The 12,154-nt window shown below is 35.5% G+C and overlaps 1 protein-coding gene across 5 annotated transcripts in view; it reads left to right on the top strand.

The window, feature by feature from the left end:
• SLC30A7 (solute carrier family 30 member 7) overlaps positions 1–12,154 on the top strand; it is an 84,783-nt gene that overhangs the window by 25,501 nt on the left and 47,128 nt on the right. For 3 of the 5 annotated variants that reach the window (XR_010588519.2, XR_012417193.1, XM_015432090.4), the window contains exon 8: positions 759–894. The exons of the other annotated variants lie outside the window; for them this stretch is intronic. Coding sequence is in view for 1 of the 3 variants with exons in the window: in XM_015432090.4 (XP_015287576.1) it covers positions 759–894 (136 nt within the window). In the remaining 2 variants the exon portion in view is untranslated. The remainder of the gene's footprint in view (positions 1–758; positions 895–12,154) is intronic. 5 annotated transcript variants of the gene reach the window in all.

Raw genomic sequence — 12,154 nt, 5'->3', positions numbered from 1 at the left:
GAATAATTTGTCTTAGTTGAGTTTTTTCAGAAAATATTGTACATAAATCTTGACATCTTAAATGGTTTTCTGGGCAACTTTGACTTACTAAATGTCTAAGTTCTTAGAATATCAGTATAACATCAGTATCCTACCAATTTAATATTTAATTATTAAAAGTTCAACATGTATTTTATATTTATTTAAAAATATTGAAATTAGCGCCTGCTTTCACATCACCTCTGAGTATAGTATGTAACCAATTTAGATAGAGCTTTTAGGATAATTAATAAGTGTAACAGGATAAGTTACGGTTTGTAGGAAATTATAGTCCCAAATGGTAATAATTTTAATCACCAGCAGAGGGCTCTGTATGTACATATATCTAAAGTTAAAATGTTTCTTGACCGGTTCTTTTAGCCTAATGCAGTTTCCTTCCCATAACAAATTACTGACTTTTGGACTCCTTTTAGCCAGAGGTGAATGTTCACAAATAATTTTTAAAATCAGCTTACTTCTCTGCTTCATTTATATCATTAAGAAAAAGTATGATTTACCAGTCAGATATTTCAACCCCTGTTGATTTGAAACAGAAAAATTGATTTTAATTCATAAATGTACTATTACATGGTTACTAAATGGTGAATATACATGCTTACTTATTTTTGAAATTGGTATCTAGTTTTTTGTATATAAAATTAAGAGTCTAGCTCTAGGATATATTTGTATTTTAAATTAACCAAAAGACTGTTTTGATTTTTATGATGGTTTATTTCTAGGTGTATTTTTACATATCCTAGCAGATACTCTTGGAAGTATTGGTGTAATTGCCTCTGCCATCATGATGCAAAATTTTGGTCTGATGATAGCAGATCCTATCTGTTCAATTCTTATAGCCATTCTTATAGTTGTAAGGTAAGTGTTATTGTTACTTTCAAGTATTAAAGTGAGACCAGGAGATAAATATGTTACTTAAATTATAGATCTAAAATACAAATATGTAATTATGTTGATTTTCCTTTGCTTGCTTTTTTTTTTTTTTGGAGACAGAGTCTCTGTCTGTCACCCAGGCTGGAGTACAGTGGCACGATCTCGGCTCACAGCCATCTCCGCCTCCTGGGTTCAAGCAATTCGTCTGCCTCAGCCTCCCTAGTAGCTGGGATTGCAGGCACCCGCAACTGGCTGTACATTAGTGCCCAGCTAATTTTTGTATTTTTAGTAGAGATGGGGTTTCACTACATTGGCCAGGCTCGTCTCAAACTGACCTCAGGTGATCCACCTGCTTCAGCCTCCCAAAGCGCTGGGATTACAGGCATGAGCCACCGCACCCAGCCAGATACTCTTTTCATCTTCATATGTCTTCTGTGTTTGCCATGTATTTCTTACCTAGAGTTTGATGTTTCTTTTTGATATTTGGCAGTTAAACTGTTTGGTCATAATTCAAATCAGTAGTAATTTTCTTGAATCCAACATTACATCTATAGAATAAAATAATGGAAATATAAAATATGTTCACTATAGTTAGTGTATTAATTCTTTGACATCTGCATCTTACATTATTAAATGCAAAAGAATATCAAAGTCTCCTCTGCTAGAACCATTTTTATTCATAAAGTCACATTATCATTGTAGAAGTCTTGTAAAAGTGCTACCTGAAATGAATTACGTCTTTCTTCCCATCTAGCTTACAAAATTCTTGAGGCAGCATCTGCCTCCTAGCTCTTTATCTTTCTATTGCCTACTATAGTGCCAATGTATATGGAAACATGTATGTGTATAGGTGTATAAATTCTCAATAAATATTTGCTGAATTAGAGTGTACAGTTGTTATCTTTTAAGTTTAACTCATCCTGAGATACATTTTATTATTGGTCTAATGTTTATAATGATAAAACAATATGTTCCATTATTTTAAAGTCTTCAGTTATTTAAAAATTTACATATACACTGTATATGTCTTGACTGGACTATTTTTATTTTTTCATTGTAATTTTACTGTCAGGAAAACTTTTATAATGATGACAAAGATCTGCTGGAGGCCAGACTCAAGATTTTTATAGCTCATAGTTTATTAGAATAGATTTAATAGAATATGATGAAATCATAATGTAAGATGAGTCAGAAATGGAGATTTTTTTAAAGCTTCTGCCTAAAAAAATAGGATATACATTTTAAACATACAGATGATTTTTAAATTTTTTCTAATTATTTGAACAGGGAAATAACTCTGCTACGTAAAAGTCTGTTATAGGCTCAGCACAGTAGCTTACAACTATAATTCCAGCACTTTGGCTACTTGGGATGCTGAGGCAGGAGGATCTCTTGAGCCCAGGAGTTTGAGGCTGCAGATAGCTATGATGGTGCTCCTGCATTCCAGCCTGGGTGACAGAGTAAGATCCTGTCTCTATATAAAAAGGAAAATAAAAGGATTTCATAAAGTTTAAAATGCCTTTTCTTCTTCTTTGGAAATCTTACTGTACCTTCTTGAAATTTCAACTTAGATGTCCCATGTTCTGTGAAATCTGGTAATTTATTCACTGTTACAACTCTACCTCTGTATTTGTGCTTTTAGTGTTCACTTAACTGCTTCTAATACTTCTTAGAGTAGAATCTTAATATTCACTTTTGATTGTCTCCACTCTTACTATTCTAATTCTGGCTACAATTATGTCTTGCCTGGAAAACTGTAACAATCTCAAGGTTGACCTTTCTGTCTCCCTCTAAACACTTCACATTGGCTAAAATTATCTTTTGTTAATAAGGGTTATATTACATATAAAAATTATTTAAATCCTTTAATGACTCTTACCCTTAGGATAGAGTCCGAACTCCTTAACAGGCTTCATGATCTATAACCCTTGTTGACCTCTTTGGTCTCTCTCAGTACTTCTCAATTCATACTTTGCTCTTCAGCCACAGTAAATTAGTTTTAGTTCCCTGAGTATGTTGTCAGCTCTCTGGATTCTGGGCTTTGCTCATCTTTCCTCTATTCAAAATACTCTTATACTTCATGTCTTCCTTGCCACACCCCCACCCCTTCCCACAGTTACTCATCCTTTAGATCAGATTCAGTTTAAATGGCATTTCTTTGGGAAGCATTTCCTGATTCTCTACCTCCCAGGTTTGGTTAAGTGTACGTATAGCACCTTATACTGTAGTACCCTTTCCATGGCATTTACTTACCATAGCCTGTTTATTACTGCCCTCGAGCTCCATTAGGGCAAATTGTTTTTTCATTGTTTTAGTCAGCACCTAATTCTCCCTGGCGAAAAAAAATATATATATATAGGTACCTTTGAATTTGAATCAAAATAAATTTGTGGGTTTTTTTCAACCTCAGAGAATTACTTTAATTCCAAATTGGGAATTCTTACTTAGTTCTGTTCTCACTCATTTATTCCTCTAATATAAATAAATAAACACACACAGACACACAAAGTAAACTTGTTTTACTGAATATGACACACATTATAAACTGCAGAAATCATCTTCACTAAATATTAAGTAGGCCTCTCGCCTACTTACTCTTAGGATCTTCACTGTCTTGATCCTATATTATAATAGGGTAGTGAGACAACAAACAAATTGATAAATTAGACTGCTCAAATGCCAAACAGTTACTTGTATTGTGTAGATTTAAGATAGGATTATGTGATAGTGACTGAGTTGCCACTTTAAATTGAGTAGATCTGGAAGACTTCTGAAGAAGGGGCCTTTAACATGAGATCTTATTGTCATAAGAAAAGCTTATCAGAGGAAGAACATTCTAGTCTAGGGATCAGTTGGTAGAAAAGCCTAGTGGTGAAAGCAGTTTTGATACTCAAAGGAGGCCAGCATGGCTGAAGCATAGGCAGTAAGAGGAGAGTGGTTTGAGATAAAGTTGGAGAAACAGACTGGGGAAGACTACCTAGGGTTAGGAGTTTGGATTTTATTCCAAGTGCAGTGGGACACGATATGGGTATTCATTTTAAAAAATGATTTTGGCTGCTGTGTGGATAATAGATTATAAGGGGGCACAAGTGAGAACAGGTAGACCAGCTAGAAGGCTATTATATTAAAGTGGACCAGGTGAGAGGCCATGGTGTCTTGTCTTAGGTACTAACCTTAGAAATGGAGAGACACAGAAAAGTTAGCAAATGCTTTGGGGTACAGCTAACAAGATCTGCTTGAGAATATAAATGTATGGGTTAGGACTGAGTGAAAGAGGGGAATTAAGGATAGTTTCTAGAGTTTTTATCTGGGCAGCTGAGTGAATGAGGTGTCATTACTGAAAGAGAGGGGACTGGGGTAATGTTTTTGTTTTTAAAGGGGACTGTAGATCAAAAGTTCTGTGTTGGATGTAAGTTTGAGATCTCTCAGACATTGATATGGAGATTTCAGATAGACAAAGAGTGTACAAATAGGCATTCTTGGAAGCAGCCAACTGAAGAGAAAGGGTTGAAAATAGTCCACACCTGGATTTAAAGTCATGGAGTGGCATTCATCTGGCATCGGAATTCATCTAGCATGAATGCCACTATTCCCACCCCTTCTGTTTTCCTGGAAAATATTCCTCAGTATGGTACTCCTGCCTGCTAAAACTGATTTAGTGTCAGGGGCCCTTTCAATATAGTGCTTCAAGCAACCACCTTGGCTTCCAAGGTAAAACTTATTTGTCATCCTTGTCTAGGTCCTACTGACCTACTTATAAACTTCTCTGTAACTTACATGAATACATAGTTTCAGGTCATATAATTGGATTCCTTTTTGTTGTTGTTAAGCTTTAATATTTTTATTATTTGCTCTTGTTTTTCTGATACGCAATTACATATGTATTAGTCATTTCTTGCATTGCTATAAAGATACACCTGAGACTGGGTAGTCTATAAAGAAGAGAGGTCGTATTGGCTCATAGTTCTGTAGGCGTTACAGAAAGCATAGTGCTGGCGTCTGCTTAGCTCCTGGGGAGGCCTCAGGAAGCTTACAGTCATGGTGGAAGGTGAAGGCAGAGCAGGCATGTAGCATCGTGAGAGAAAGAGAAACAGATATGGGGAGAAGATGCCACACATTTTTAAATGACTAAATCTCGAAAGAACTCACTTACTATTGTGAAGACAGCACCAAGCCATGAGGGATCTATCCCCATGATCCAAACACCTCCCACCAGGCCCCACCTCCAGCATTGGGGATTACAGTTCAATATGAGATTTGGGCAGGCACACATATCTAAACTATATCAACATTTTTATTGTAAAAATTTCAAACATCACTGAAATGTATAACTTACCTGTTGAAAGGTTCTCATAATCCCACCCTTTGAAGATAACAGAAAAGTTTCATGTATCTTAAAATTCAACAAATGTTTTAGTACCCACTCTGTGCCAGGCAGTGAACAACATGGGCAAATGGCCTACCTTCATGGAGATTACATTTTGATATGGAGACAGTCAGTAAAGCAAATGAACATGCAAATAGATAATGGACTGTCAGTTGGTGACAAATGCCATAGAGTAGGCTAAGAAGATACTATTTTAGAAGGGCTTGGAAAGTCTTCTGCATAGGGTAATATTGGAACAGAGACTAAATGGTGGAGGAGAAGGACATGGGACTGCTCAGAGGAAGAATATCCCTGGTGAGAGAACTTCAAGTATAAACACACAGGCAGGAGCATGCCAGATATGAGGATGACAAGAAGGGCAGTGTAAGTGGAGTGCAATGAGCAGGGCAGAGAGTGGTAGATACATGTTTATATATCTGCATCTCTGGAGTTCAGGGAGCAGGTTGGGGTGGAAGATAGAAATTTGGGTGTCATCAGATTATATATGTTATTTAAAGCCTTTAATACACAGTTTGCCCTGAGACCGAGTATTGATAGAGGAGGGGAGGCCTGAGAACTGAGCCCTGGGGGTGGTCAGGAGGCAGTTGCAACCAAGAAGAGTAAAGTGGAGTGACCAGCGAGGTGGGAAGAAAGATACAACCATTTGTTGTTTCAGAAGGCTTGTAAAGAAACCTGTTAAACAGGAAGAACTAATCAACTCTGCTAAATGCTGCTGGGACTAAGAAGAGCGATGAGAATGAAAGCCTGATCAGACAGAGTAGCTTCAAGAGAGAATGGGAGGGGAGGAAATGGAGATGGCAACTAAGTCAACTCCTTTTCAAAACCTTTTGCTGTGAAGGGGAGCAGTGTGATTGCCTGGCAGCACAGAGGGCCCATTTGAGGTTTGTGGTCATGAATTTAAAGTGAACACAACCAGAATAGTTGTATGTTTTTCTTCAGTCTTGTTCAGCTACTTGGTAAGAGGTATGGAATAGACAGAGAGTTGGATTTAACAGGTTTGGGATTTTGTCAGGTGAGTACTAACAGTGAGAAAGGGGCAAGGCAGGGATTAGAGTGGTGAGAAATTAAGATTTAAAGGTAATTGATACATGCTTAAAAAAAAAGTGTTAGGTTCAGTGGTCTCATCCACTTAGTGGCCTAAGACAGGGTCAGTCTAATCCACTGACCCTATCTTCGCTGTTTGGGAAAAAGTTTTAAGAGTAGAGGTATTAGGGGAAGTGATCCAGAAATAAGAAGGGTTGTTCAGATTATGAGATGCTTGGAATTGAGATCTTAAGGCCTAAGGTGTGATTATAGGGGCAGAAGATAGCTTAGCGTATAGAGACCTGGTGTTGGGTGGATTGCCCACATGGATAATTTAAATCAAGAGTAATGGAAAGAGTAGAGGTGGAAAGATAATAAGCCCATTACCAAATTTTTCAGTGACTGAAGGGGGACAATCAAGAATTGTAACCCTGATAATCAAGATGGGTAGAGGGTGGAATGATCTAATGGCATGGGCCTTAAGGAAACTGTGCCGTAGGGAAGAAGTAGCAGGAACTGTGATATATAGGGGTAGTGACAAGCAAGAAGGACATCTGCCTTACCACAAGCCCCAACAGTACTGGAGTGTAGGAGAGTCAGCACGTCTTAATCGTGCTCTAGGGAAGACAGTACCTTCCGTTGGTGGTCAGTTTTCAGGTAGAGCATGAACATGCTATATGGCTATTTAGAAAAGAGGCTGAGGATTTAATGAAATTGCATATTTAAAAGTAGTTTTTTAAAATTATGGTAATAATTATGTTGACAAACTTGGTAAAATATAGAAAAACATAAGGAAAAAATTACCTTAAGAGACCCATGTTAGTATTTTTGTGGGTTTTCTTTTGGGTTTTTTCTTTTATTCTGAGATTCTTTTGTTTTGTTTTATTTTGTTTTTCATAAGATTTTTGTTTGTATTATGCATATGACATATTCTTTGTAAGAAAATTTTTAATAGTTTTCTGATTATAAAATGTGATCATGGTAGAAATTTTGAAAATACTGGAAAGCATAAGAAGTAAAGAAAAACTAGGATCACAACACGCAGAGGTCGCATAACCACTATTAGCAGTATTTCTTTACAATCATTTTTAGGCATATTTTAAAAAATTACTGAACTTCTACTATATGTAGATTGTTAAGCTTGGTCAGCATCAGAGAGCTTTCACAGGTTTCAGATGAAAGATAATAGTATAGTCATCATTTTAAGTCAATATTAAGTTTTGGATAACTAAGTTGTCAGCAAAGGCTTAAATTCAATGGTAATAAATGACAACAAGGTACAGAGAAACACATAAGAAAAATTCTTTTAAAAAGTCTGTGTCTAAACTATGCATTTATCTTTATATGTATGAGGGAGAGACTATATATAGAGAGGGAGTATGTGTGTGTGTGTGCGCGCATGCGCGCACACGCATGTACACACCAGATCCCAATCAGCATTCATATATAGAGAGAATGTATTTCCCAGAAGGTTAATTGGCCCTCTATGGGTAGTGCAATTTTAAAATTCTGTCTCTTGCCTAATTTCTCTATGGTAAGTCAACATTTTTGACTTAGACTTTAAACAAGCATAAGTTTTTTAATGGAAGTCAGTTAAGAAGTAGCTCCAAAGTACAAAATAAAGAAATTCTAGTTCAACCTTTTTTTCTTTTAAAAAAGAAAACAAACTGAATTTATTTAAATGTACACCTGATAATGAAGTATTTGCAAGGAGATCACTCTGAGATGATTTTCAAATTGGTAAAAATTTGCCTGATTTTAGGAAATAGTGAAAACTCTTTAAAAAATCAACTGAATAGAGTATAAAGAAGTATTTTTCCCTACCATTAATTTTTATATATTCAGTATTTGCAGTTCATCAATAGCAAGAGAAATAGTGGCACTCCTTATATTTTCTCTGGGTCTACTGTTGCTCAGTTGAAAACATGCCATGGAAATATACATCTTTCCCTTCTAGGTTGCCCAGTGTTCCATTTTCACTTCCACAGTGAAAGTGATTTCTTAGAAAAAGACAGGTTTTTTTTTTTTTTCCCAACATTTTCTACACAGACAAAGGGTGATAATAAATTTTGTGGTAAAACTGAGCTGTATTGTGATGAATTTTATTTCCCAATGAAAAACAGGAGAATGAATATAATGTAAGAGTGTGATTTTTTTATTTTCTGAAAATATGGTTCCTATAAGAGCTTTCAGAGTAGTTCTGCTCCTTTTTTCCCTAAGGTGAGTTGGGATAGAAGATGAATTCATAACTTAGAATGCAGAAACCTGAACAATTAGTTGTAGCTTTGAATCTGACTGCGATTTAGAAATGAGGCAATTTACATAGATCTGTAGCTTGATTTTTTTTTTATTCACTTAAATGAAAGGGTTACCTATGCATGATGGATAATTATAAAACTAAGCAGGATGTAGAAATATACTTCGTTGCTGGTGTGGTATTTCTGAAGCCTTGCTAGTTTTTTTTTGTTTGTTTTTTTTTTTAATCAATTTTCTGCAACTCACCAGTTACCATCTTGTGGTACTTTGTACTTTTTAAATATATATAGCATAAAATCATTTGTAAGTACAAAGAAAAGCTTTTTAACCAAAATAAATCTTTTTGTTAGGTCTAAAAAGTTTTAAAATAGTAGCTTAATTTTAGAGGAAACAAATTTTTAGAGGCAAACTAAGGTACAGACTTTAGAAATGATAAATAATGGTGTGTATAAAATAGAATATGTACTAATGGAAACAAAATGATAGACTTGAAATTCTAAATTATAAGAGATCATCATTGTTCATGAATACAGGATTTAGACCCTATACTGATTTTGATAAATCTTGTTGATTTCATATTTAAATAGAAAGAGTAGAATAGAATAAATTTGTGGCCTGTATGAAGTAAAAGGTAAGCATTTTTGTTTTTTTAATATGTAGAAAGTTACCATATGACACATTCTGAAGATTTTACTTTTTTCAAAATTGTTTTTGGGTGTTCCCTAACAATTTCCTTTGTGGTTTGCCTTTCAAGTGGTTATAATTTGTGAACTATTACTTTTGGGGACTAAGATAAAGGTAAACAGTTTGCCAAGATTTTAACTTGCTGCTTGTATATGTGCCTGTATTATAAAATTGAACATATGGGAACATTATTGCATAGTTATTGTATTCTTTAACCATATATAAAACCATCATAGTAAGAACATTTATAAAAACTGATTCGTCTAACAGCCTTTCTCAATAGGGAAAGAATACCCTAATTCTATAAAGCCTCAATTTGTATGGAATTATTAACTTCTTACCTATTATCTAGATAAGTACAGTTATATATTATCCTTGGGGGAACTGAGAAATAGTCGCTAAGATCATTTTCTGTGTTCATTGGTTCAGATGAGAAACCCTAGTTAAGAAAGGCTGGCAGAGGGTTTTATAATATGGAAAGAACACACTGAACATAGTAATGGTAAACAAAACTTTGAACTTAAGAACCTAATTATGTAAGAATATCATTTAGCAAAAATTCAGTAGTTTTTATTGAAACATCTGCTTTGTCCTCAACACTTTCTTAGGATCTGAGGATACAGTATCAGGTATTAATTCAGTACAACTACCAGTAAACCACCATTAAATATATTTAAAAAATTCCTGACTTAAGCAAAATCTCCATTCATTTCCTCTCTCTGCCATTACATTACTACACACATACATGCACACATGCACAATTCGTAAATATGCCTTAACTCTCAATGCCTCCAAAAGGTTGTAACTGCTAGTATTAGAGGTAAGGTTGTCTCCTGGCCAAAGAAGAGGGAGCAGGTTTTTTGGTTACTAGGATTGCATACTGGGTTTTATTTTCCATGCTCTTATTTGAAACTCACTGAGTATTTTTTTTTTTTAATTTCTACTGTTCAGTTACCATACTTTAGTATCAGAGTTTAGTACTGTGCTCCTATTAAAATATTTACTGTAGAACCTAACTGCTTTTTGCATTATTTCTTGTGGGAAATTGGTGATTTTTAAACATCCAACTTAAAAATACCTTAAAATACAACCAATTTGTAAATTAGGAGTCTATTTGTAAACTGGATTTGTAAATTGGAGTTAAAGTGTTCTGAGATACCATCTTCCAATCAGTTATTCAGGAATTCATTGCTGAAATGTATTTGGTTTCTTTTTAAACATCAAGCATACTGTATTATTTTTTTCTTTACCCTAAAACCAAAAACTCCTCAAAATGTCAAATAAGAAGAGCTGTGGACAAACAGCAGAGTGTGCTATTTCTGCTTTTAATCTAACCCTACCATTTTTGTTGTTGCTATATTTAAACTGTAGTTTTTCTAAGAAATGCTGTATGTTTCATTATTGACTTTATTGGAGTTTAAAAGCTAAAACGAAGGAAGAAATTTAAAAATCAGAGTATTATTCCTTTTTCACAAAAGTTTTAGAGCTGTCAGTCCCATAAGAAACTGCTTAATGGCCAGGCGCAGTTGCTCATGCCTGTAATCCCAGCACTTTGGGAGGCCGAGGCGGGTGGATCACCTGAGGTCAGGAGTTTGAGACCAACCTGGTCAACATGGCGAAACCCCGTCTCTACTAAAAATACAAAAATTAGCCACGTGTGGTGGCACACATCTGTAATCCCAGCTACTTGGGAGGCTGAGGCAGGAGAATCGCTTGAACCTGGGAGGTGGAGGTTGCAGTGAGCCGAGATTGCGCCACTGCACTTCAACCTGGGTGACAGAGCAAGACTCTGTCTCAAAAATAAATAATTAATAAGAAAGAAATTGCTTACTATGACCTTTTTGTGGTTTGTAACTGATATTTCTGTAACAAAGCATGAAAAAAATAAGTCAGTGGTGTAATAAAACTAGATATATATGTTAGTAGTAATTTAAAATCTAATGATGGTATATATGTGTAGGTCTGTGATTAGAAATCAAGTCAATGCTTTTTCCTTTTTATTTGTGCCTTATCATTGTATGATATGGGATTGCTTGGTTAGTGTAGGTTTATTTTTGAATTAAGGAAACTTACTGCAAGTGTGATAGAGTGTTCTAGAGAAGTGGTATACAAAGATCTCACCAAGTAACATGAGAGAGAGAAAAAGCTATACGCAAATAAAAACAATACAGAGCTAGACTATAAAAATGAACAAGGTACAGTATAGATGGTAATTTAATCAAGGGCCCCCTCTTCAAAAATTGTTGATGTCTTATCTCTGTTTACAGAATAAATCTTATGGTTAAAAAGAGCTCTGTTATCTGCCCCAACCTCCCTTTCAGCCATAGTTATTTTCCATAGCAGTTTGTATATATTATACCACTCTTTTTCTTTTTCTTTTTTCTTTTTTTTTTTTTTTTTTGAGACAGAGTCTCTCTCTGTCGCCAGGCTAGAGTGCTGTGGTGCTCACTGCAAGCTCCGCCTCCCCCTGGTTCAAGGGATTCTCCTGCCTCAGCCACCTGAGTAGCTGGGATTACAGGCATGTACCACCACACCCAGCTAATTTTTGTATTTTTAGTAGAGATGGGGTTTTACCATGTTGGCCAGGATGGTCTTGATCTCCTGACCTCGTGATCCGCCAGCCTCGGCCTCCCAAAGTGCTGGGGTTACAGGTGTGAGCCACCGCGCTCGGCCACCACAGTTTTTTTTTTTTAGCTTTATCACTTGTTATTTATGGAGGATACTCTCTATATATTGCTGCCCTTGTACCTTTGCTCATAGTATTCGTATCTAGAATGCCTTTCTTCCTCATGATTCCCATCATTATCCTAACAATTCTTTAAGGTTCAATTCTAATACTGTTTCTTCCATGAAGCCTTTTCTTCCATCTCTAAGCTATTTGTTTTTACCTTTAAA

The sequence above is a fragment of the Macaca fascicularis genome, chromosome 1, assembly GCF_037993035.2.
Source record: "Macaca fascicularis isolate 582-1 chromosome 1, T2T-MFA8v1.1".
Taxonomy (NCBI): Eukaryota; Metazoa; Chordata; class Mammalia; order Primates; family Cercopithecidae; genus Macaca; species Macaca fascicularis.
Note: the sequence above shows the minus strand (reverse complement) of the source record. Positions and strands in the feature narration are given on the sequence as shown.